The sequence below is a fragment of the Diadema antillarum genome, unplaced genomic scaffold (genome assembly GCF_040938485.1).
Source record: "Diadema antillarum isolate AM-2024a unplaced genomic scaffold, OU_Dant_1.0 seq00000682_RagTag, whole genome shotgun sequence".
NCBI lineage: Eukaryota > Metazoa > Echinodermata > Echinoidea > Diadematoida > Diadematidae > Diadema > Diadema antillarum.
In genome coordinates, this window is record NW_027271587.1 from 2,974,948 (window position 1) to 3,001,823 (window position 26,876).

At 42.2% G+C, this 26,876-nt stretch overlaps 1 protein-coding gene across 2 annotated transcripts in view; it reads left to right on the forward strand.

The window, feature by feature from the left end:
* LOC139737104 (uncharacterized) overlaps window positions 1-21,041 on the forward strand; it is an 81,680-nt gene extending 60,639 nt beyond the window's left edge. Inside the window, exons 7-17 of one of the 2 annotated variants that reach the window (XM_071647782.1) lie at window positions 1,175-1,324; window positions 3,743-4,612; window positions 5,193-5,329; window positions 6,738-7,370; window positions 8,437-8,613; window positions 9,495-9,696; window positions 10,621-11,251; window positions 11,627-12,137; window positions 12,915-13,137; window positions 16,431-17,045; window positions 17,425-21,041. In XM_071647782.1, coding sequence (XP_071503883.1) covers window positions 1,175-1,324; window positions 3,743-4,612; window positions 5,193-5,329; window positions 6,738-7,370; window positions 8,437-8,613; window positions 9,495-9,696; window positions 10,621-11,251; window positions 11,627-12,137; window positions 12,915-13,137; window positions 16,431-17,045; window positions 17,425-19,166 — 5,891 coding nt within the window. In that variant the 3' untranslated portion in view covers window positions 19,167-21,041. The remainder of the gene's footprint in view (window positions 1-1,174; window positions 1,325-3,742; window positions 4,613-5,192; window positions 5,330-6,737; window positions 7,371-8,436; window positions 8,614-9,494; window positions 9,697-10,620; window positions 11,252-11,626; window positions 12,138-12,914; window positions 13,138-16,430; window positions 17,046-17,424) is intronic. The other variant, XM_071647783.1, reaches the window with a different exon arrangement.
* The last annotated feature ends 5,835 nt before the right edge of the window (window positions 21,042-26,876 follow it).

Here is a 26,876-nt window from a genome sequence, read left to right on the forward strand (position 1 = left end):
ATAGGTAGAACTCACAGTCGATTCCTACCCTTGCGATGTTGCCAGTCAAAATCTTGAACAGCTGTACATAAAAAGCACATGACTGAACACAAATGTTGATCAGTCTCTGGCACAAGCCCAGTGGCTTCATCCAGAAGTAGACTGTTGTGTTTACAGTCTAGATGAAGGTTTATTTTGAAAATAGCAACAACAACAACAATAATTGAACAACCCTTGTGGCCTTTTTGCATTGCTTTGAGTATATATTTTCTAAGAAACACCGCACAGCAGTGAGAGGGGGCGGGTACAAGTGAATTTTATTGCCATATTCGACAATTAAAAAAAAAAATCTGTTTTATTAGACATGATTACTGATATTGCTCGTATTATGAACAGCAAGAGACACCGTATTATGGACATTTCCCGTCATTCTTTGACACAGATTCATGCTAGTGTAGATGTTATACAGTTAGTGCAGTATGTTATAAATTACATTAAACATGTGAATTTGCATCATCCACCCATATTTCTGTCTTTCCATGTTGCAAGTGTTATAAAAAAAGTCCCAAACATACTACCTAACAAAAAATGTTATTCAGTTTCATTTTGTTAATATTTGTAGGGCAGAATTTTACAGTAAAATGATATGCACAAGATGTGAAATATATTTGCTTGGTGTTATGCCACATACATTTGGGAGATGTAAGCCAGAAATGTCATGCGACAAAACTTCCAGTTTGTAAATAGCTTAATGTTTCAAATGTTACAAGAGTAATAGTTCCAAATGTGTGAACCAACTCTGATCTATCAGTAGAATAAACTCCAGATTTGTAATTTTGTGGGCACTTGACATTGACTATACTGCCAAAGGTACACATTCTACAGTGGTGATCTGGCAAAGTGCTTCAATATGGCAAATCCTTAGTTCTTCGGCCAACTTCATGGGCGAGAAGTATGTCCTGTTTACATATACCAGGTACTTTTTAGTTAGTTTGTCTTTGATACACAGGATTCTTGTGCTACCTATAGTAGAGTCTGCCATGAAATGTTGGTAAGACTCTCAAGTGCCCAAAGAGGTGAAATGAATGTACCTTCCAAAAGGAAAGCGAAGAAAAAAAGAGTAGCTTTGGACCGCCGGAGCAAGTGGGAGACTGTTAACGTGACACAAGTTTGTTTCGTTCTTCCCCTCCGACAGGTGGGTCGTCCGTGTACTCAGGTGGGATGGGAGGGTCTGGGGGCCATCATCAGTACGGGGGATACCCGGGCGGTGCCGGTACTGGTGGTGGTGGTGGTGGTGGTAGTAGTGGCTACTACGGTCACAATGTGGGCCACTATAGCCATCAAGGTGAGACTCTCTAGATGAGTGTTGCCCATCCTCTACTCCCCTTTTCAAAACTGCTCTCTGTCTACTTAACTTTTGCTCTCTGTTATCAATGCTGCTTTGATTTTTTGTTTTCCCTCATCAGTCAGAGTCATGCCTGATTTTTTAATACTCTTCTGTTCTCCTTACATCATTCAACATAATACTGCACTTGAGTTTGCAGATCGTGTGCTTTCACAGCCCATATCGTTTTTTTTTTTGCTCGGCTGGAGTTTGTGTGCAATGCTTCTGTTGAGACTTGCAATTTTTAGTTGGTAACATCCTTTTCATTATGGCCCTTTGAGTTCAGTCACTGTTCATTTGCCACAGTTTCTGTTATCCCTGTCTTGCTGCATACTTGTTGTGCCTCTGTTGTTTGTGTTTTTATTTTTCTTGACTGAGTGTCAAACAACATTCATCCCTGAAACATTTGAAGATGCAAAAAGTAGAAAGGTGTGGAATTATCCCTCTATGGATTTGGGACTTCACTTGGCATGAACATTTACCATGCTTGCTCATTGCATTTTGTCAAGTGCATGGTTCAAACATTTGAACATGAATCTTTGTTTCATTTTGCTCTGTGGCAGTCATAGTTTGCATTTGAGGCGCCGAGTGGTGCAGATTATTATTCGCGCCATTAGAATATTGACCGACTATGTTTGACGTCTTTTTGTGAGACAAAAAATGAGACATGTGCACCCATCATGGTTGAGGTCATTAATTTGCACAAATGGCAAAGGATCAGCAGCTGCATACATTGCCAGTGTTTAGTGCCCCCTCTTTTCTTTTTCTTTTTTTAATTGGAACAGTATTAATAGATAGGGTCTATTCTTTCTTTTTGAGGTACTGTAAAAGTGGATATTTTCGCGTGACTAATTTTTTGCGCTTTGCTAGGTGAGAAGAGTTTCGCGTGTTTTTAATTCCGCGGAATCAAGACACCAAGTACACGAACATATGGCAAGCAAAAATATTCGTGTGCTTTTATTTTTGCGCTGGTTTCTGGTTGCGCGAAAATTTCAACACCGCGAAAATTTCCACTTTTACAGTACCTGCCAAATTTATATCTCCCATACCCCCCCCCAAAAAAAAAAAAAAAAAAAAAAAAAAAAAAAAAAAAAAAAAACTCAGGACGAAGAATGTCGGTTCCAGTTTGCCAGAGTAACTAGTGTGAATGTTTCAAAATGGAAACAAAAAACAAACAAAAACAGTTTAGATTGAATTGAAACATTCTTCTCTCAGTCAAATTATTTGCTTTCATGATGCTTCCAATGTATTCCAAAGTGGCTGTATAGAAAAGCATTTGGATATAAAAAAACAAAACGTGCCATGAGAATTTTACTTATCTTTTAGTTAATTACGGCATGAAATGGTATTGATAAATCTGCAAACTAAACAAATGTTCGTGTAACTATGTATGTGTGTAAATTCCTACCAGAGTTCTCATATTTATTTCTAATGCTGCCGTCAAAACTCCCACATGGGGGAATTGTGTAGTGTAGGCGAGGGCCTATGTCTTGACCTATTCAAGGACTTGGCATCAAAACAGTACTTCTCTTACACTCCAAACACCCCCTGTGATTTCAGGCTCTGTGAACAGAGGTCACAAGAAGTGAAAGCCTCTGTCTGTAGTCTTCTTATTTCAGACTCCATTGCACTTATGCGGACATACAAAATCAGAAGAATATATAAGAAAACTTAATTTTTTTTTAAACTTTTGATAATAGAACAACCTTAGGTATGGCTTGTGTGAATAAAATTTTATTGGTAGTGCCATATTTTGGTCGCTGCTGTGATGGTTGTATGGATTTCTTAGGAGTGCTTTAGTAAAGAGAATGCAAGCTATTAAAGCATAGATACCCCCAAGTAATCATTTCTTTTGGTTTCTTTGGTGTTTATGTGAACATCTAGATATAGGCTTTGCTGTGCTTCTTTGAAGTGAATTATTGAGTGAATTTGTGTTTATGAAGATTGGTTGTACCACAGGGTATATCTGACATAAATAGCTGTATGTCAAGGCAATTTGTGCTTGATACATCATGCTTTGATAAACATCCTAGCTATCTTGAGTATATCTGATCAGTGACTGTGGCTTTGTGATAACACTGAATGACATCATACTAAGAGTGCAGTGGATTTCAATAACAACAACCCCCTTTTGCACCTCTTGTTTATTTCATTAAAGAAAGTTGTGTACTTCCGCTCTTCAGCAGTTGTTGAATGGCATCAGTATTTGATTTGCCTTAAAGAGTGATAAACAAAATGCCGTATTTGTTTGGTGAAATTAAGGGTTGATAAAAGTGTAATTATAGCAGAGAATGTTGAAGGAGTCTAGTGTCACCACTCTTTCTCCACTGTTCTTGTTTTAATCTTCATCTTATCCCATTTTTGTGATGTTCTGTGCAGGCAATTACGGGAGACAAACAGGGATGCCAGGCTATGGGAGTCATCATGGAAACACACCCAGCTCTGGCGCGAACAACCCTGGCAATATGAGCTACGAGCAAAGATTGCGCAACAACAGCAGCAGTGGCGCCATGAAGATGGACCACAACTCGCAGTATAGTGGATACAACTCAAGCAGCATGCCCAATACTAGCCACAGTATGGGACCCAGCCAGGCGGGGCCCAACAGTATGAGTGCAAACGCTGGGCGTGGACCGGGAATGAGCCCCACGTATGGCTATGGACCCGGTGCACAAGCACAAGCCCTGATGCAAAGGACAGATGGCATTGGCTCTGGGCCCCCTGGAGGGCCCACCAGTGGTGGTAGTAGTGGTGGTGCCAGTGGTAACAGTAGTGCGGGCGGTAGCGGTGGTGGTGGTGGTGGTGTAGCCAATGCTGCAGGTGGTGTTATACACGGTGCGCAGGCGGCGGCCGCCGCGGCTGTTGCCGCTGCAGCCAATTCTGCCCATCAACCCAAGCCCTTTGGTCAGCGGAACCAGTACCCACTGAACCAGCAAATGCAAGGCCAGCAGCCCCCTCAGCAGCCCTCTTCCCAACAGGGACACTATCCCCAGTCCTTTCCCCAGCAGCAGCAGCAGCAGCAGCAGCAGCAGTGGAACCAGCAGGGGCACCCGCCCCAGCATCACTTTGATCAGCAGGGCAATGGCCCCCAGTTTCCGGGAGGAGTACCGACGAGTGGAGACCAAACAAACTTTAACCAAATGCCTTCATCAGTGCCCAATGACGCCATGCATGGGTACATGCATGGCAGTTCGGGGAACCAAATGCCACCTCACACTGCTGCAACAACAATTGCCAATAGCTTGTCTGGTATGTTGTCTGTACAAAGTGACATGTGGCAAAGCTGCTCATGACACTGCCCTTAATTTAATCCTCAGTTAGTGATGTATAAAGTTGATATCAATGACTAATCCTATAACATATGATTCTTGGTCATCAGTTGTATTTACGTCTTGCTCTCCTGGAATTCTTAGATCATAGCCTACAGATCCTGATTCTAAATAAATCTGGAAAAGTCATATTGGACAAGGGTAAAACAAAAAAAAAATGACCTTTACACATAAGACGAAAGTGAATGGAATTGTACTGGTATTCATGAAGCTCATTTTGATGTAATTTGATAAAATGTGATGCAGTACCTGTTGTGCATATGCCTTTGCAGTGTTCCACATTTTTTGGGGGTACATCAAATTCTGTTCATTTTACATTATGTGAATAAAGAACTGTGTAATAATTGTCTTGTGATGCACAGCTATGTGCCACTGGCTTTATTTGATTTTTTTTTTTAAGTGTATCACTATAGTCTTGCCATCCCATGACTGCTGTACTTTTCTGAAGGTGATGTACAGTATATGTATGGCCCTTTTCCCTTCTCCACTTTCCTGTGCAGGAACGAACAGCACAACGGTCACTCAGAGCATTACAACTCCTGTCGCGTCTTCGGTTAGCTCCCTGACCCCCAGCACGGCCAGCGAGTCCAGCCGAGATGCCCCAACACCGGGAACACCTCACTCGCTACCCATGAAGGCAAGCATCCTGGTCAGGGTAGTGCATGTGTGACTCGTTGCCAGAGTGGCAAGCACGTTGCATATTATAGGATATTTTATCTAGCCGCAGATTCACTGGAATATTAGCTTCAGTGGTAACAAGCTTTGCTGCGGCGCAAACCTTGTGGTCTCTGTGGTTTTTGTGGGGGGATAAGCTGCGACTCATTAATGTGTGTTTTTTTTTTCTTTTGTTTAATTTGGTGCATCCCCCAAGTAGAGAGAAGCAGGGGACATCCCCCTAATAAAAAAAAGTACATACTAACTAACAAAAAGGAACATTCACCATAATATCCTTTGATAAGGCTTTTGTATATGTCTACTTCAGGACTGTCCTTGATTTGTGCCACAGACAGTATGCATGCTTAGTTGGCAAGATCATACTGTACTTCCAACAGGAGCCTGAAAAGCTTGAAAGTTGGAAAACATGCACCTTAACGGGTTTGGCTCAAGAGCAGCATGGCAGTTCTTTAAAATTGTTGTATGCCAGATTTGTGGAACTTTGGAGTAATTGACTTCATATGAATTGACTTTCGACGGAGATGCTTGAAATGTATTTCACCATAGTTTTGATTTGATACAACCAGGCTATTTTTGAATGGGACGGACTATGATGTGGGGACTTGTAGATCACTAAGTTAGCTGTAAGTGAAAACACAAAGAATTTTCCAACAAAACGGACGTAGGGAATGTTCCCGCTAGATTCTCTGATTATCTCTTATTGAAGGTATAGAGGTTTGAGCACAAAACCATAAATCCTCTCTTAGTATGTCATGTGTCTTTGCTTAATAGTATTGCTTATGACCAGTATCACATCAGTGTTTCAGAAACAGTGGTTCATGTGCCTAAGATTTGTGTTAGCCGTCTTCATTATTTGAGTCCCCTGGAAAGTTTCTCCTCACACTGGCTTTGTCTCAGCCTTATCATATTCTGTGTGAAGGTTGGAATAGCCATGTGTGAAGATTGATACATGAAGGATAATTAACGTTTAGCTTTGCTTGGGGTAAGCTGAACGTCAGTCACCTTCGTACAGAAAATATCAAGGATGATGATTGGTGTTATAGTATGTAGATACGACATGACATATTATATTTCATGATAACTTTGATTTATGTGAATTTCTTGAGTTCACTGATATTTGCAAGATTAGTAACCTGCTGAGACATAACATCCATCAATATAAATACACGGTACAACATCTCCAGTGTAGGGAATCGTGTAAATATCTATTCTTTAAAAAATGCTTATTTCTCTTATTCCTGTGGCTCTTGATTTTGATTGGTATTGACTGTAACTTCTGTCTTATTCGTTTGATTTTTTCCATTCAATGTCATATTTTTCATGGCTGCCCCCTTCCCCTTTTCTCTCGCTCGGTCACTATCTCTTTGTAGGAGGATAGTGTATCATCAAGACCTCCATCAGTCCATTCCAGGCCTTCACCGCTGGCTTCGCCAGGCGCCATGAGCAAGTCCTCCCAGGAAGACATGGCCAACACCCCCAGCCCTGGTATGGGCCTGCAGCACCAGCCTCCGCCACCCTACCCAGGGATGTACCAGCAGCAACAGCATCATCAACATCAGCAGCATGCACCACCACAGCAGCATCATCCTCACCCACAGCATCCACCTCACCCACATCAGTATCCCCAGCAACAGCAGCAGCAGCAGCAGCAGCAGCAACCTCATATGCAGCAGCAACCACATCAGCAGCAGCAGCAGCAACCACATCAGCAACACTCCCATCAACAACAGCCACAGCAGCAGCTACCACACAGTCAGCACCCGCAGCAACCCCAGCAGCAACACCAGCAGCAACAACCCCAGCAGCAGCAGCAACAGCAGCAGCAGCATCATCCACCTCAATCACAAGCACAACATCCGCCACAGCAGCCTCAGCAGACCCCTCCTCAACAGACCCCTCCTCAGCCGCCAACTCCCACCACCACCACCAGCTCTAAGTCAAGCAAGAAGTCGCAGTCACAGGAGCCGGCCAGCAAGTTGACCAACCTCAATTTGCCCAAGAAGGTGGGGTTCCTTTGTATTATATTGGCTGCAGTATGATGTGATTCAGTGTGTGTGTGTGTGTGTGTGTGTACAGGAAAATTTGATTGCTAGATGATCAGAAAAGTCTTCAGTAGTCTGTGTATTTCTTTGTGGAGGATGTCATAGTTTTATAAAAGATTTGATTTTCATTTTGATCACTACATTCTCTGACATGAGATGTTATGTTTTGTATGATCATTTGCATAGCACATTTATATGTTTATCAAGTATGATTGTATAATTAGTGAAATAAAAATTAAACAACCCCCCCCCCCCCCCCGAAAAAATAAAAGCGAACAACCTGCACACGCACACACAAACACAAAATGTAGAAAAAGTGTGTTATTATGTGACTGTAATCCCGAAGTTGCACCCCTTTGTCCTGTTAAAGATGCTGGCAAAAGATTTCCACGGCCATATGGTTCATTTTACTTATTATGTTGTTATTATTCAGAAATAGAAGACACAAATTACCAGTATCTATTTTGAGTGAATTCGTCATTGAATCTCCAGTGTTAATATCTTCAGCTTCACTATTGACTGTGTGATCTAAATTCTGGGTGAATCGGTAGTTTTATGCTCAGTGGAAAGGATGACATACAAGTGTTCGCTATTTATACTGTCAAAGTTCATTTATATCGAGAAGCCAGACAAGCCTGTTTCATTTGTGGCTTGTGATCAGTATTTTATGATTTCAGAGAGAAAATATCCATGACTGAGATTGAGGCTGGAGTGAAAGGTAGGATTTCTTGTGGATGACTGTTGTTCCTAACGGAATCAGTTGTAATATAGGTCTCAATGTATCCCTTCAAGGCCCCAATAAATGTGATCTGAAATTGCATCCTTCTGAAATTTCGCTATGTATTCTGTGAAGCCAAACATTTGTAGCAGATGACACGCTTCGGATGTTCGAAGCTAGGACAGTGCAGATATAAAGTAGCATCAATGCGATTTACTCATGCTCAAGTGGCTTCTAGCTTATGGAATTATGCAGGCTCTTGACACTGGTGAATATATATGTCTCTCTCTCTAATCTTTGCTCCTGCAGCTTTATAAATTATATGAGCTGTGCACAGACCCCGAGAGAAGGCCGTTCCTGGATCGCCTCTTCAAGCTGATGGAGGACAGGGGCCAGCCGATCCGTACCATGCCCCAGATCAGCAGCCACGTCCTGGACCTCTTCAAGCTCTACAACTCTGTCAAGAGGCGTGGGGGTGTCGTCAACGTAAGCTCATTTCTCCATCGCCTTGGTCTGTTGGAAGAAGCCACAAATTTGCCCAGCAGTTAGCTATTCGTGGGGAGATTGTAAAAAGGGGGGAAGTGAATCTTATGGAAGCAACATTTCTCTCTTCTCTCTGTAATGTCATAGGAGGATGTTGGGTCACGTTGAGGGCTTATTGTGTGGTTTCATGCTGCTAGGACAGGACAGGGGAGGGGGGGGGGGGGGAAGAAGGTTCTTTTCGGTAGCTTTAGGACTTGTGGGATAGCCATCATTGTTGCAGTGTGATCCTATAGCGTTAGTGCTGTTTGGGTGAAGAGAGATGCTTTACTGTGATTATGGATTATGAAAACTGTATGGTTGATGAAATACTCAACCACAGCCATAACCAGTGAATATCTATACACATCTTCTACTCCAGATGCAAAATATTATTGTATCAGAGGTGAACTTTTCCTCCTCTTCAAAATTCTGCATGCAAGAAAGCTACAAGATGACAAAAAACACAAGTTATACTTAATCTGTAGCATTTGTATCAATAAAGATGGAATTTAGAAAGAAATAAGTTCAATTTGTGTGATCTTTGTTTCCTAAGGTGCTCTAAAATGCTTTGCTGTTATTTTAGGAGAAACGTAGAAGAGAGACTAGTTGCACTAGTTGATTTAACCCATTGAAGTCAGTGTAGTATTTTGATGTGGGATGTGAACTGTATAAGGACATGATAAAAGACTGCAAAGATGATCAGGGGTGATCAATGCTTTGATGGTGCTGATGCTGATCGTAGTGAAGATTGTACTCGTATCCAAAACTGGGGCCTCTTCAGATGTAGAGAGAACAGACATTCTCTGTATAGTAAACCTTGTGCTCTGTGTCTTACTCAACTCCAGGTGTCAAAGAGCAAGCAGTGGAAGCAGATTGCCATTGAAATTGCTGTGGGCAACTCCAACAGTGCAGCCTTCACCCTGAAGAAGAACTATATCCGCCACCTCCTGGCCTACGAGTGCCTGTTTGACCTGGGCGGCATCGACCCCCAGCAGATCCTGGCTAAGATCGACACAGCCAGCAACAAGAAGGACAAGCACAACCAATGTAAGGAGGGCCAAGCTCTTGCTTTTTGTTATCTTATATTGGAGAGTTGTGTGTGTGTGTTGATGTACAAGAGTGAACCCTTAAGTCTAAAATGCGGTTTCCTGTGTAGTTCTTTGTATGATGGACCTTGTTTTGTCTCCCACCCAAGTGTGGTGAAGATCATGGCCATTGTTTTTACAGTGACTGTTCATGACTGGAAACTGAGAAATGAAGCCTCAAGAGTTCTGTTCTGTAAGGTGTCTTAGGACTGGACTGTGTATGAAAAGGAGCTGGCATAATGTTGTCATAAATGGTGTAGTAGAGGTGGGGTGGGTAGGAGACATACTCAAGTGTAGGCATATTGCTTATGTTATAATGCACTGACACTTTTAAGTTTATGGATTGACTGACAGTTCCTCTTTATGTAGTGTGATTGCTTGAAACTGCTGAGTTCTGGTAATTAGTCTTTGGAATGCCAAAACCCATATAGCATCTCCATTCATTCATGTAGATAGTGCAGCTTGGTTTACACATCAACAGTTCTCTGCAACATTTGAAGTGTTTGAAGTGATAGACAGTACTTCTTTATGTAGTGTGATTGCTTGAAAACACAGAGTTCTGGTAATCAGTCATTGGAATGCCAAAACCCATGTAGCATATCCATTCCTTCATGTAGATAGTGGATCTTGGTTTACAGGTCAAAAGTTCTCTGCAACATTTTAAGTGTTTGAAATGATAGACAGTACCTCTTTATATAGTGTGATTGCTTGAAAACACAGAGTTCTGGTAATCAATTGTTGGAATGCCAAAACCCATATAGCATCTCCATTCATTCATGTAGATAGTGGATCTTGGTTTACAGGTCAACAGTTCTCTGCAACTGACCCAAAGACTTTGGTAGCAGAAGCAGTGCTGACATTAATCTCTGATATTATTTGTTCACAGCTGCGGTGAATCACCATCCACACCCCAATGACCCGTACAATCAGTTTGGACCGCAAGGCACAAAGCCCGGTTTCCCATCCATGCCAAGCCAGATGCACACGTACGGTCCACCATCCATGTACAACAACATGGGCCCGATGGGTCCCATGGGACCCCGGCCCAACATGCCCAACAGCAACATGCCTGGCAATATGCACAGCGGACCTGGCGGGGACATGTCGGCCAACAGCGTGATGGTGTGCGACCCGTTCGCGGATGTGGACTACCAGCAGAATTCGCAGGGACCGTACTCGGGACAGAATGCAATCAATGGGGCTTTCCCCACCGGCCATGGTGGCATGAATCACCAGTTCAGGAACAATATGGCCGGGAGTAGCCCAGCTACTGGGGCCTCGGGCAATGCCCCATTTGGTCCTCCAGGGCCGGGGGAGTCAGATCCCTACGCCATGGCAAATCGCAACATGCCTTGCAACGATCCGTATGCAATGAACAGCTACACCCCTCGGCGGAACAACATGGATCCATTCGGTGGAGGGGGTGGGGGTGGGGCAGGCATGATGAGCCAAGCGAATGCTGGCCAATACCCCGCCACCTCCCATCCACCTGGAGCCCCAAACTTTGACCAAAACAGGTATAGATTTGACTGTTGGCACTTTAAGTATACTTTGTTAGGTTCTCCTTTTACTTCATGATTTCATAACAAATGAAATATTAATGATATTTTTTTCAATGTGTTAACTTACTTTTATTTCTCGTGGTATCTGAGAATTTTCAGGAGTTCATAATTAATGAAGGATGAGCTGTTGATTTGCTCAAAATTTCTTTGCAAGAAACAACTTTGTTTAGATAAAGATGTTAACAGAATGATAAGACAAGCATGACTCTGTCTTATGAGCTAAACAAAGGTGTGGGATAGGGCAGTGTGTTGTTAGGGTAGAACATCCATGAATGTGCAGAGTAGCCGCCAACAAGTTGTAATGCTATAATGTTACCTCGTCACGTATAGGTTCAGTGCATCGCCGACGACACATATGGCACCAAGTCCCAACCAAGGTCCACCCTCCAGTCAAGCCATGATGCCTCCTTTCTCCACGGCCTCCACCCCTGAGCAGCAGCAGACCCAGCAGCAGCCCCCGTTCCCAAACCGGTTTGGCCAGTCGGGCAGCTCTCGGCCGACCACGCCCAGCGACTCGCACACCTCGGCTTCCTCGTCCCCCTTCCTCCCTCCCCCCTACTCCAGCACCGGCCCGTCGCCGGCCAAGTCCCAGCCCCCGCTGTCGAGCACGGCAGGGCAGCAGCAGCAGCTGCCACCACGCCCCACGCCCACTCCGACACCACCCAAGGGCCAGACGCCCCCTCAGCCCTCGCCTCAGGCCATCCAGCCACAGCAGCAGGTGCCTCCGCCCCAGTCGCAGGCTCAGCAGCAGCCGGGCACTCAGGCCCCCACGTCCCAGCATCAGCCTCAGCCGCCGTTCAGCAATGATACCATGCGGCCACAGTTTCCTCAGAAGAGACCAGTAAGTTGCCCCGGTTCTTCCTCAATGTTGTGTGTGAGACAAAACTCCAGTGTTGGGCTCTATGAGACCAGACAATAGGTCACTCTGTGAAAAGGGAAACAACAAACCCGGAGTATGACAGTGCACTCCTGTTACAGTGAACACAGTTGTAACAAAATTCTTGTAACAACGAAATAAAAACTCGGGTCCCAAAATTACCATCTATATATCGTATTATACTTCTCTGTTCGGCTATAACAAAATTTCGATATAAAGAATGAAAACCACCTGTCCTGATGACTTTGTCTTAACGGGAGTGTACTGTAATAATGTGTGTGTATATTCAAAGGGTTACTTCATATGCCATATATACTTTGAGTTTTTATTTCATTTTTTGGAATTTCGTAGTTGGAGGCTATTTGAAAATTTAAACACACGCGAAAATGTTAACTCTGATCCGGACATGAATGTGGCCTGCATGCATATGTGTCTTTGTTTCGTACAGTACTCCAAGATCGCGAATTTAACTACTCGCGAAATTGTCGGGAAGTCCCGATTCTCGAAAATTTACACTAGCTAAATATATGGCGTATATAGTATGGAGTTGTAAGAACTCGCCATTAGACTTGTCTGTATTTCCTTCACTGCTGGAAGATTTTTTTTTTTTCTCAAGCATGCCAAGTTAGAAAACGTGTGGTGGCATACATACATGTGACAGAAGGAGAGATGTTGGGTGTCTGCACTGCATACCTCTCACCGCTATTTTTTCTACTCCCTCTCTCTCCCTGGTGTGTGCAGAGTGATGTCTTTCCTCCTCCCGCGAAGAGACCCGACTACATGAACCAGCACGGTGAGCCGGGTCACGGGAGTCCTGGTTTCCCTGGCATGCCACCTTACAGCAGCCAGCAGGGAAACTTCAACCAGGGCGGGTACGGCAGCAGCGACAGGCCCATGGGCCCAAGCTCGTTCCCGCCCGTGTACAACGAAAGACAACAACCCCCCCATCCCTCCCATGGCCCTGGTGAGTAACTCATACCCCTAACTCAAACTCGATATTAAAGGAGACTACCAGGTGATTTTTTTAGACTAGCAATTGAACAACTAGAAATTGATAGTACTGGGTACAGAGTTTCAGAATTTATAGTGATCATGATCCACAAATCTATACGTGTCACTATCAATTTTTGCACTACATGATATGAAATTATGAAAATCATTTGGAATTCCCCTTCAAAGGGTTGGGGGGGGGGGGTAATGAAAGAGTACTCTGGTATCCTGTGACAGATAAACAGTCAGTATGTTTGGGGAAAGTAGCATGTCATTAGGCATGGCCCAGTGTTGTCTTTGAAAGGAGAGAAGTGCGTTGACGTCAATAGAAACACACTGCCATTAGTGTTGTACCCAGAAGTCAACTTTATATGCTGTGAAGGAAGGGAAAATGAAATGTAAGGCAAAAACTTCAGTGAACGTGGGTGTGCAGTCATAGCCAAGTAAATGCTGGTTGGTCATCTTTTACATGGCTTTTGGTGGGCACCTCAAAATGACTTGTTTTGATGATGATTTGCTTTTGATTTCACACTTTTTGCATACACTACCATGAGACTGTTATGCATGAAAGCAAGGATTTATTTCCTGTCTTGGTAAAAAATAGGAAGTTGTTTCATCCATATTAAAGGAAAAGAAAAATTTGGTTCTTTGTGACTCAAGAAAATATGTTTTTGTATTAAAGTCAATACTGTCATGGTTACTGTAAATGTGGAAGCAATCACAGGGTCAAGTTTAAGATGTACTTGTGTATATTTTTTCCACAATACTTTACTCAAGCGCAAAATTCATGAAAATTTGCACACTGCAAGTATTCCACGTTTAGAGTAAATGACAAAGATACACCATTTCAAGGTTCTCGGCTGACACCATGTTCGATGACCTGCCATGCTATAAAAGGTTGTGACTTTAAAAGTATCTCTACAGATAAGTGGATATTTTAGCAGAGTCATGCAAATATTACTGATTGATTTCCTCTTTGGGTCAACTGTAGTGTTAAGTGCATTTAAAATGTTTGTTCTTGTTTTTGTAAATGAGAGCTACTGCCTGTAAATTTTGTAACCATGGAATTGTGTTTCTTATCAGCGAATGTGTATGCATAAAATTTTGTGTATAAAATGGGTGTAGGTATTTGTAGAAATGAATTGATAGCCGAGATCACAACTCGGGGAGGGAAAATGGTAAAATTAGAATATGAGAATTATTGATACCATACAGGTGATTTTTTTAAACTTTCTGGATCAGTGGGACGTATTTAATCAATGCCACAGTTGTACAAGTTTTCTTCAGTGTTCACATGCATTATGACCGATGGCAATGTTTGCCATGGAGGCGCAGAAGAACATCAATCATTGACATTTCAGAGCACGTTTACCAATGCTTGCAGTGATAATCCTTCATCCTGTGTTTATGTCAGTGCTCCTAAAAACATTGATAGCTGCAAATACCTGCACCCATACTCATATGATAACATGTGTGGTGGTGAAATGTCACACAATCATTTAGCTTCATACCAGTTGTTATCTACCATCATTTAATTTCAGTAGTCAGCCATGGTTTTATGAGGGTAGCAGGTACTGTAAAAGTGGAAATTTTTGTGGCATGGAAATTTTCGCTCATTTCGTGTGACCAGAGACTAGCGCAAAAATGAAAGCATACAAACATTCTTGCTTGCTATATGTACCACTAATTAGTGTCTTGATTCTATGGAATTAAAAAACACATGAAATTTATCTTACCCAGCCGAGTGCAAAAAATCACTTGTGCGAAAATATCCACTTTCACAGTAATTAATGAACTTTAGGCCCTGTATTATGAGGAGTTGCAATAGATTGCAAGTCTTGCCCACATGAATAGCCAGAGAGTCGGGCGCCACACAGCTCTGTCGGTCAGTTGCAACTCCTCATAACATGGGGCCCCCCAGATTCTTGTGCTAACCATTCTGAAGTGTGATATTTCCCTTCCTCCAGACTTGATTCACTAATCATGTATTTCTCTATCCCAGCACCATTTGCCTCCTATCAGCTCAAACATTGGCCCAGTGTTCATGACTTCATGTAGCCGCAGCAGAGTGACGCTAACCTCCTCAATTACTCCTCCTCTTCATGTATCGCACATCACCAATTAGTTCATGATTGCCTGTCCCGTAGATGCCACTGTCTTCGGAGCAGGCAAACATGAATTAGTTGCAGTACCTCTTCTGGAAGTATTTTTCTGCACTATCCATGTATATTTTTCTCCTTTGAAGTGTGCTCTCCTCGGTGTGATGAGAGATAAGGGCAGTGTGATACTTCTCGGAAGGAAGATTGCCAAATGTGTGCTATACTGTAAAACGAGGAATGTTCGTTTGCGTTTTAATTTCGCGAGAGCCAAGATTCGTGAAATTAAAATGCACACGAAAGTTCTTGTCGACACTATATGCATCGAGTGTTAGAGGCAACTTGCAAATATTTCATGCCGTGAAAGAGGCTATCGGCTCCAATTCGCAAAAATGTCATGCCGTGAAAATATGTTTTACAGTATACTGAAAGGTCTGCATAAAAAAGCTACTTGGCAATTCTTCCTGTCAGAAGTGCCGCATTGCCAATTCAACTGCTGCCTTATGGTATATTCTCCTCACTTCTAACATGTGTGTTGGTGTGAAACTCCGCTTACTAGTCATCCTCTTTCCTTCGCTATCTGGAGCACATTTCTTCTCTCTCTCTCTATCTCTCTCTCTTGTGTGGATATAAAGGCACATTAAGGTTGATGGTCACTAATCTCTTCCCTCCCACACTATTCATGTAGCCATTATAATAGTTTGAAGTGGAAAACAACATATTTCATGCAAATCTGCCTCACAATTCTTGTAGCTGTCAAGTTATTCTTTCATAACCCCCTTCAAAAAAAAAAAGAAGAAAGAAAACATAGAAGACAATAACCAGAGTGTGATGCAGACACTTAAAAAAATGTAACACTGGGCAAAAGTGACGGCACTTTGAATCTTATGCTTCATCTTATACATGACAGTGTTATGGTCAATAAGACACTGATGGTTTATTTGCACTGATTCCTACAGTGACATATTATGTGTGGCACTATTTATTTCTCCTTTGAGCTGGCATTTACCACTCCAAAATCATATTCATACTAATCAAGCTTAAAAAGGACAAGGAAAAATATCTTTTTATCCATAGTATGTAGGTGAATAGTGTATAAAGTGAGACTCAAGATCGTAATGTGCCCTTATTTCCATTTTGTTTTCCTTGCTTGCCTCACCTGATTGTACAGCCCTAGGTAGTTATGGGGATTTCCACCATCCGTCATTGTTCAATGACACCCGACCGTGGCCCCACGGCGGCAGCAGCATGGAAGGTCCCGGCCTCATGGACATGTACCACCGCAACGCCCCCACCCCTGCACCACGCAATTTTCCCAGCCCGGGCCCCATGCGGGATCCTGGCTGGCTTGATTCTAACTATCCCTTTCAATCTGATCAAGGTGCTAAACGAGACGGGATCTCACCGGACCAGTTCGGCAAGGGCATGCCTCCGCCTCCATCGTCATCCACCACCCACTCTGGGCTCGGCCCGTCGCCTTCCTGGGGGTCAGTCCAGACCAGGGACATGCCCCGCCCACCTTACTCATCTGGCAGCATGATGAACCAGCAGGTGCCGTACGGTGGGGCGCGTACTCTTCACTCCGTCCTCACTCAGGGAATGCCGCCGCGGGGCGGGCCCCACCCCCATCCCATGCCTCACCCTCAAAGCTTGAAGGCACACAAGCCCCCTCAGCAGCTCCTCGGATCTGCGCAACCAAAGAAGGAGATAGTGTTTCCTCCGGACTCTGTTGAAGCAACACAGCCTGTTGTCACCAAGACAAAGCGGAAGACCAGCAAAGAAATCGGTGAGCTGTATAAAATGTCCTCTGTAGCCAGGATAATCTGATCAGAATACATCTCTCATTTCTTGTTTATGCTTGATGTTCATAAAGAATGAAAGGACATCATAGAGAGTATGTGATATTAAAGATATGCTTTGATTAATATCAGACATTTCCCGGCCGTAGTACATCTTTTACAGACTGGTCCTGTAGTACATAGTCAATTTAAAGTAGAATAACAAATGTTGAATGTAGTTAATAATAATGCATCCATAATAACTCTAGGCAAGATTTTTTTGGCTTACACAGACGTTGGAAAAAGGTCACTTTAAATCTGCCCTACCTCAATCTTGTTGTGTTGTTTGATCCTAACAAGCCATTTTCGTATCCCTCCCCTGTACAGGCGCTGTGGAGGCATGGCGGCTGATGATGTCATTGAAGTCGGGTTTGCTTGCTGAAAGCACTTGGGCTCTGGAAGTCCTTAGTGTCCTCCTCTTCGACAACAGCACCGTCATGTACTTTGATCTCAAGCAGATGAAGGGACTGCTGGAGATTGTCTGTGAACATTACCGTGCGCTGCTCATAGAAGTATTTGGATGCTTTGAAGACCTCGAAATTAGGACTAACGATAGCACGAAGCGCAATTTTGGGAGGTTATGCCCTGTGAAAAGCAAAGAGGAGGATGGGGAGGAGGAGGAGGAGGAAGAAGAGGAAGAGGAAGAGGAGAAGGAGAAGGAGAAGGAGAAGGAGAAGGAGAGGGAGAAAACCGAAGCAGAATTCATCAAAGAGGCAGCTGGTGCACCGGTTTTGGATCGGCTGCGCGGAGTGGACAAAACCAAGCCGATCAAGCTGGATGGAGTCCTCAGCGGCTATTTTTCCAATTTGAAGGATTGGGATGTGCACGAAGGATTTGATTCCAGCTCACAGCATTGGCAGGAGGGAGGAGGAGAAATGACCAAACACATTCTACATGTTTTCCAGCGAGTTTTGGAGGATAATGAATCGTGTAGCGAGGAAAATGGAACCACCATAGAGTGGTTAAGACACTGCAGTGAGGAGCTGAAAGCCATCAGGGACCAGAGTGTGGCAGAGAAAGACAAGCATGTGATATATGTGTCGGAGTCAAAGAAGAAAAGTGGAGAGTTGGTGCTTGAGGATGAGGAGCAGTTTGTGAATGACACGCCTTCTCTTGTAACCACCTCGGACGTCCAGAATGCCATTGGGCAGCGTTGTGTGTGCCTGTCAAATATTGTGCGCAGTCTATCCTTCATCCCGGGAAACGATGCCCAGATGGCCAAGCACCCGGGCCTTTTGACTGTCCTCAGTCGCATCCTCCTCCTCTATCACACGCATCCACGCCGGAAAGACCTCCCGCAGACTTACGACCGCGACGACCACGACGACCTTGACATGGACTGCCCTGTGACCAACAGCCACAGGTGGTGGTCGGACCACTTGGAGTGCATGCGGGAGAATGCGCTGGTGACCATCACCAACCTGGGTGGTGTCCTGGACATGTCTCGGTATGTTGAGAGCGTGACACTCCCCATGCTGGATGGCCTTCTGCACTGGGCCGTGTGCCTGTCGGCCTGCGCCCTGGACCCCTTTGCCTCTATGTCTAGTGAATCACCGCTCACCCCCCAGCGACTGGCCATTGAGGCTTTGGCCAAGCTCAGCATCCAAGAAAACAATGTGGACATGATCCTTGCCACTCCTCCATTCCACAGACTTGAACGGCTCTTTGGCACGCTGATCCAGTACCTGGGTGAGAGGTCGGATCCAGTCATGCGAGAGCTCTCCCTCGTCTTGTTGAGCAACATCGCCAGATCAGACCTCACAGCCTGCAGGGCAATCGCTACCAAGAACTCGGCCACATCATTTTTCCTCCGCTACATCGAGGATAGCGAGTATGCCATGTCCTGCGAGAAGAACCCGGGGCACGTAATGAACCCTGACATCCAGAAGCCCAGTACGGACATGATTCGCAGGGCTGCAGATGCCCTTGCCAGCCTGGCCAGGGTTCCCGCCAACAGGAACCTCTTCATCCAGCACCAGAACAGACTTCTCAACCTCTCCATGTCGCCGCTTCTAGATTCGGAGGTGAAGGAGAGGATCGCAAGTGCATTATTTGAATTATCGCTTTGACCAAACTAAGACTGCTGACAAACTGTTTGGATCTGATCTATCGTAATGCTTGCGTTGCATCCTTGTTCCCTTTTGGCCCCCTCTCAAGTATGCCGCCCCTTGAGAGAAGTTTCCCAGAGACATGCAGCGGAGAACTTGTGTGTGATCAAAGTGGGAACACCAAGGAGAGATGCAGAAGTTTTGCAAGTGTTTGGTTACATTAGGGAGTTTGTGTAGGGGGAAGTAATTAGAGATGTTTCATGGAACCCCTTGTCGGTCGTATTAGCAGGCATTTTTTGTGTAAATGCAACATTCCGAATGACATTCTCTTCTGGCTGTTTTGAATTGCATCAAAGATGGAACAAAGTGTGCCCTAGTACCACCAGTCAAAAGTCTTGGTCCTTGTTTATTCAGACATTGCAAAAGTCATTGTGTGGATTGTAACTTGTTGCATTGGGTTTTTACCAGCATGTATTTTCCCCTCCATTATAATATATGAACACTTGACCTTGGTTCCTTGGTGACACCTTGGATGAATTGGAAACCATATTTTTTTCCCTGGGATTTGATGATAATTTGCAATGTTTTGTGTTGTTGGTTTTTTTTTTCAGTTCATTATTGTTTGGACTGTCCTGTAGATGACAAAGCACTGGTGCTGCTCATAGACCAGCCAACGTGGTTCAGTGAATAAGCAAGTGCAATTTTTGGTCTGGGTTACTCTGTTGTTGTGTTTTACTAGTTATGTCTGCCGAATGAGTGTCCAAAGAGCTTGAGGGACTGAGGACAGGCTGCTTTGTAGGCTCACATGCCGTGCTTGCATTATCGAATAGACCTTGAGTGCCAGAGCCTTTGTGCAGATTGTACGTCCTCTGCTGGGACTTCATTTCATTCCATCCAATTTGGTTTGCATGTACATTGTTTTTTGGGGTGTGATTCTATCTTTTTTTTTGGTGCCACCAGGGAACGGGGAAATAAAGTAGTTCACACGGTGTAGCAATTAATGTGGGAAACTCGCCCTGTGTGTGAAACAACATGGGAATGGGCACTGAAACGTGTCAACTAGGGCCTTTCCCCATAGAAGCCAATCTTGTAGTTGTCAGTGTAATACATTCTTATGAACTTGAACTACAGATGGGTTTGGTTATCATCAACTCTGTATGTGACCTGGTGGAGATTGTTAGAGAACTGCAATAATACAAGTGCCTGCCAAGAAGAAGAAAAATCCCCTCTGTAACAAACAAACAAAAAATGAAAGAAAGAAAACAAATTCTCTCTAACAATGTGAGAGTTTTGACATCCAGGTATGATGATAATGGAGTGTTTAGGTGGTCGAGAGTTACGAGAAAAGCAACGGAATGTGGAGTGGGATGGATATAGGGCAGAATGGTTGTGACGTTATGGTAAGAGAGGGTCTTGTACGTCACCGCCCTGGGTGCTCTGGCGGAGAGTGACCCATATGGAGGAAGGGGCATAGTGAGAGTTATGGGTGCCAGAGTGGCTGAGATAGGGGGATACACTTCGCCAAGAATGAGGGAGAGGTGTTGGCAACGGAGGAAGAGAAAGACTCTGAGCCGAGTGAATATGATCAATTGATGTATGTATCAGAGGGTTTATTCTTTTATTTGAAGAGATGTCACATTTAAAGCCATGGGAGATCTGAGAAGAAGGGGAAAATATTGCCTTCATGCTTGTTGAGTCAGTTCAGGAGGATTTTTAGTCAGAACGAGAAGAGACAATGTCGAAGATGATACCATCAACAGGCGACAAAATGTGTAAAGATTTTTGTTTTTTGTTTTGAGGACATAGAGTGGTCATCCTGAGAGAGCGGATTGCCATGGTTCTAGTCCTGACTCGATTGTGCTAGTGCATTTTGTAGATACAGCTATTTTATTTTTAGAGGGAAGATTAATTTTTGCAATGTCATGTGAAAGAAACTCTGCTCATCACCATAAAGGATGATGTTCTCAGTTTATTAAAGATTTCATGTTTACAGACATCTCAAGATCAGTTTTATTTTTATGTTTTAGTTTCGCGGGATGAGACTTGCCCCGCAAATGAAGTATTTATAATAGTTATTGAAGATGGTAGATATGCGATCGTTTGAGTTGTACTTAATATCTGCTGCACGAAAAGCAAAAGCAATAGAATCATGACAAAGGTAATTGACAGAATAACTAAACGGAGAGGCTTGATTTACCCGTATATCTATTTATTTCAGCTGCACTCTGATTGAAAAATGACAAGAATGAGATGGGAAGGAAAGCAAAATCAATCACATATCAACAGGAACTTTTGTGCATGTGGAGAGGGTGATGTGTGGTGGGCATGAGAACAAGACTGCCTTTCACTGGTTGTGACAAACTGGAGGGAAGTAAGAGGTAGCAAGGCTTAGGACGGTGAGGTGACGGGATTGTGAGGGGCGGTTTGTAGATGAATTTGTTCATAGGACTATTTTTGTAAAGCGTGAACGAAGAAGAAAACAAATGTGATTGATGATGAATTTACTCCAGTAAAGTGTAAGGGAAAGGTGTCATGGTGCTTTCAATTCCGATGAGTGAACTGTTTTTGTTTTTTTCTTCTACTTTTTTTGTTTGTTTGTGAGAAGTAACACTTGCTGTAGTCTTCTGTAACGTAAGGAATCCAAACAACAACAACAACAACACTCTGTTGGTATATTTTGAACTCATCAAACTTTTGTTGTACATTTTCTGATGACGAAAAAAACTTGTGCAAAGTTGCAGGAGTGTGGAAGGTGGCAATGGTGTGCCACGTACTGTATATCCGCTTCGATGAAGAAGCACACGAGGTTGTGTCCTTCAAGGTTGCCAAGTTGCAACAGGCTTAAAGATTCCATTTTCAAGTTTTCTTTATCTGTGCTTACAGAGGGTCTGTGACGGATGATCGTTTATGTAGCCAGGAGAGAAAAAAGAGGACAAAACAATGCCTTTTGATGATACAAGTGTAATTCAATGTAAAGAAGGGAAAACCGTACTACAAGAAGGTGTCAGTTTATACTCCAGGCAGATATGTAATATATGTTTTATGTAGTGAAAAGTGGAAAAGGAAAAAAAAAAGTAATTTTGTGGAATCAATCCTGTTCATTTGTGTACTGGCATCGATATGTTTTCTTCTGTTCCGTGTATATGTTCACTATGAGAATAGTTTAGTTCAGTGTAAATTGTTTTGTTGGTCCAATGTGCAACTGTCAAAAAAACCTTTTACAGATGACACTTTTCATTTCATTTGTGTAGTCAAAGAGTTAGCTTTAGAGATCATTTTTGGATGTGTATTTTCTCTCTCTCTCTCTCTCTTTCTCTTTTTTCGAGACATGGATTCTCTTTATGATATATATTAAAAGACAAGAAAAACAACAGGAATTTGATTTAAGCTGTGTAATTTCCTTGACAGGACGTGTCAAAGGAGGATGAATATTGTATAGGCTGATGAAATATACAGTACATTTTCTGTTTCTGTACATTGCCTGTAACAAGATACACAAGTTTATACGTCAACATGAAATAAAATTGTAAATATCACGGAAAAAAACCCTCCCACAGGACAATGACCTGTCATTTCTCGTGTACATACTGCTCTGATGGAGTGATTACCCCCTCTCAACTGGTATACAGTGCACTCCCGTTATAATGGACGTAGTTATAACGAAATTCCGATTACAAAAAAGTAAATATTCAGGCCGCAACATCATCCACTCTATGTATTGTAATGTTTATTTGTTCGGTTATAACAAAGTTTCGATATAACGAAAGAAAACTGCCGGTCCTGAGGACTTCGTTGTAACGGGAGTCCACTGTGCATGAAATTCGATCTTTGGTTTTGTGTCTCCAGGTTGATTGTGATTTGGTATTGTTGATGCGTGTTGATGCATGAAAGCTAATAGAATGTCTAGTTGTGTTCATAGCATTCCCATGTTTACAGAGTACAGTATAGAGGTAGCTAGAGTATACTCAGTACAAACTAGAAGCCAAACATTGTGGTTCAACTTTTTTAGTTATCCTCAAGAACATGAATTGCAGAAAATCAGTCTTACCTGAACATCCTTTGTTTTTTGCCTCTGCCACAAAGCGTCACTGGAGGCATTAGTTTTGTGGTTGCTTTCACTTGCGATGAGTGGCCAATTGATGTTTGAATTGATTGTGCCGAGTTGTGGATGCTAGATTGTGGAAGATTTGTTTGAGTGTGAATTGCTTGCAAGACCAAAAGATACTGGCTGTTGCAGCTTAAAAGGTAAAAGATAGTTCCCATATGCTTGCAGAAACTAGATTATTGCTGTAAAATGGACACATACAATTGTATTCTTGAGAAATGTGTGAAATTATGCTTTTATACAATCATATCACAATTTCAGTAGGGTATCGAAAGATTATCCAAAAGTTCCAGTTGGACAACAAAATATTAGTCGAGAAAGTATACCAACAGTATTGCAATCTTGGAGCATACCCGATCGTGGTTGCTACATAATGCTTTATAATTAATCACAAATTGGACCATAGCAGTTTCCATCAAGCTTCAGTGTGATAGTGAATTGCACGGAGTTGTAGGGAAATACACTGTACTGCTACGCACAATCAGTCATCATGTGACATTCTACTTGTACTTACCCTCTATGGAACAGAGAGGGCGCTAAGTCATTCAGGGCTAAAAGTAGTGTACTGAAATAGAAACTAGCGTATGCTTGATTTCAAAATATTTCAAAACAATTCATTAACCTGACAAATGGTGTCATCCAGACCCTTGTGAAATAAAAATTATTGCAACAAAATTCAACATGGTTGAAGATGAATTCTGAGCCCTTCCCAGAGCTACTATTAAAGTAATGGTATAGTATTTATGCACAGTAGAGTATATTATTATAGTAGCTGCGCAATATAAATGTCCTTTATTATTATAGTAGTATTGGTCGCGGTGAGAATTCAACTTTCACCTTTTTAAAGATAAATAAAAACCACTTTACGAACTGACAAAAGGCCTACAATTCTAAAAGAAATTCAAAGTTTATTTGCTGAAAATCGATTTTAAAATGTTTGGGATATCAAAAAACAGTAAAACAGCAATCCTAATAAAGGGTGGGCCCTGCCTTTTATTGAGATCATTTTGGATATCTTGGCCATTTCAAAACCAATTTTCATCAAATAAACTTTGAATTCCCCTTAGAACTCTATGCTCTTTCATGTTTCATAAGAGGTTTCTCAATATCTCAAAAAATCGTCATCTCAAAAAATCGTCATCACAAAATGTACCTTCCCTTTAAGTATATGTATAGTTTACTTTTAAAGGGTATCACTAGGCAAAAATTCCATGTTTGCTATAAGACAGATTAAGCATTCAGAAACATATAATGTACAGAGCACAATTGCACTCATCTCAAATACTCCTACCCAGGACCACCACAGAACAACATTCATGCAATCTTTTGCCAGGTTGATGCTCTGTAAAGATGGGTCACGGTTTTCCAGACAGAATTAAGCAATTCATTTCAGGTACATGTATTTGAAGACCCTTTGCAATCGGTAGCCTTGATAAAACTTCATGAGCAATTCATCATTGAGATTCTTATCAGGAAAAAGAAAGTGAAGATGACTTACTTCATACAAGCTCTCTCTCTCTCTCACACACACACACACAAAGGCAACAACATAGTACATAGTGTACAGCATAATGTTCTTTGAAAAACAATGTACACTTTTTAATGTTATTTTCTGTTTCAGCCACAAATCTTTGTACATTTGAGACATAAAACCAATATTTCAGAGCATCCACACTGAAAAACAAATGGCAGAATTTTGTGCTTGGCAGAAACACTGACAATTTTAAAGGAAATTGTTGATACTTGACACACATGAAAAAAAAAAATCATCATACACTTTGTACCAAATTGACTGTAAGTTTGATGTTAGCTCTGTTTCTCATACTGGTGACTTTATAATCTGGAAATATGACAAAAATTCCTGACCCCTGTGCTTTAAGCATACCCAGCTCCACATTAATCCAATAACTTTTCTTACATGATTTACAATATGAAACAAATTACTGGCTTTATGGGCTTTTCCCATGTTAGGGTGTAAGGTAAGGCTGGAACTTCATATGTAACCTTCATCAAATAAAGACATTTTCTATACACCAAATCACACATCAATCAATCAATCTTTGTAAATTGCATGTGAAAATTCAGACTTTGACCTTGACCTGTGACCTCATTACTTAGCAAAACTTATCACATTTTCCTGATGAAATCTTACAAAGGAAAACAAGTTCACATCAGGCCCCCAAGCATCCCAGTTCTGGAATTATTAAGAAGTAAGAGTAGAAAGACGAATCGACAATCTATTCACAAATTCTATAGCATTAGCATTACTCAAGTACAAAGGCATTGTGGTTATATTTCTTCCGCTCAATACCAAATTATTCTGTTTCATCAGAACGGATTTATTCATTACATCTTCACTCAGACTCAGCAGCACACAATATCAAAAAGAAATACACACTCTTATGGCAGTTGTGTTTCCACAAAGTTCTTTACACATACAAGATAGAGAAACGAACAGTTGAGCATTTGACAGTACATTTGTTGTTTTAAAGGCACATGGTCCCGGTGGTTTAGTCAAATGTGTACGCGGACGCACGGCGCAAGTTTCCTATACAGTGCACTCCCATTAAAGCGAACACGGTTATAACGAAATTTCGTTATAACGAAGTAAATCTTCTGGTCCCAAAATTATCACCATTAAAGGACAAGTCCACCTTCATAGACATAAGGACTGAGAGAATGCAGCAATATTAGTAGAACACATCAGTGAAAGTTTGAGGAAAATTGGACAATCCGTTCAAAAGTTACGAATATTTTAAGTATCTGCGCAGTCACTGCTGGAAGAGAAGACTACTACAGTGTATGATGTCACATGCGTACAACTATATAAGGAAAATAAAAAGAGAATTTCACAAAACTTTACTTTTTGAATAAAGTGCACAGTTCTTCGACTTGCTACTGACGTATGTTAAGGGTGATATTATTCCCCCTGCCTGCTGAAAGAGAGAAGTCGAGTGTTCTTTTGTTGTGCGAGAAAAATGGAAATATGTTGAATTTTCTTTATTCTTTCTTTATGTCGTTGTACTCATGTGACATCACAAGCTATAATAGTCTTTTCATCCAGCCGTGACTGAGCAGAAACTTCAAAAATTCATAACTTTTTAACGGATTGTCCAATTTTGCTCAAACTCTCACTGATGTGTTCTACAAATATTGCTGCATTCACTCAATCCACATGTCTATGAAGGTGAACTTGTCCTTTAAAGTCTATGGTGCAAAATTCGCTTATAACGAACTAGGTTAAAGCGAAATTTCCGTTATAACGAAGTCTTTTCCGAGCGCCACAGACAAAGAAAAACAAAAGAAATGTGCTCCGTTATAACGAAATGCAAATTGCTTTCGAAAATACGTAGCGGAACAAGCATTTATAGCATCTCTGCATGGGTGAACGCTTCACACCACTGTGTGTTTGCTCCTTGTGTCACGCACAGTTTCTAAGGGGAACTTGCGTTTATTATTGTAATACAGTTATCCAATCACATTTCACATAGCTTCCCAGTGTATGATGACTATTCAGCAAACAGAATATGATATATATATATATATATACGTGGTTTCCTTGTTTTCATTATATATTGTATTTGTTCGGTTATAACGAAATTTCTTTATAACGACAGAAAACTGCC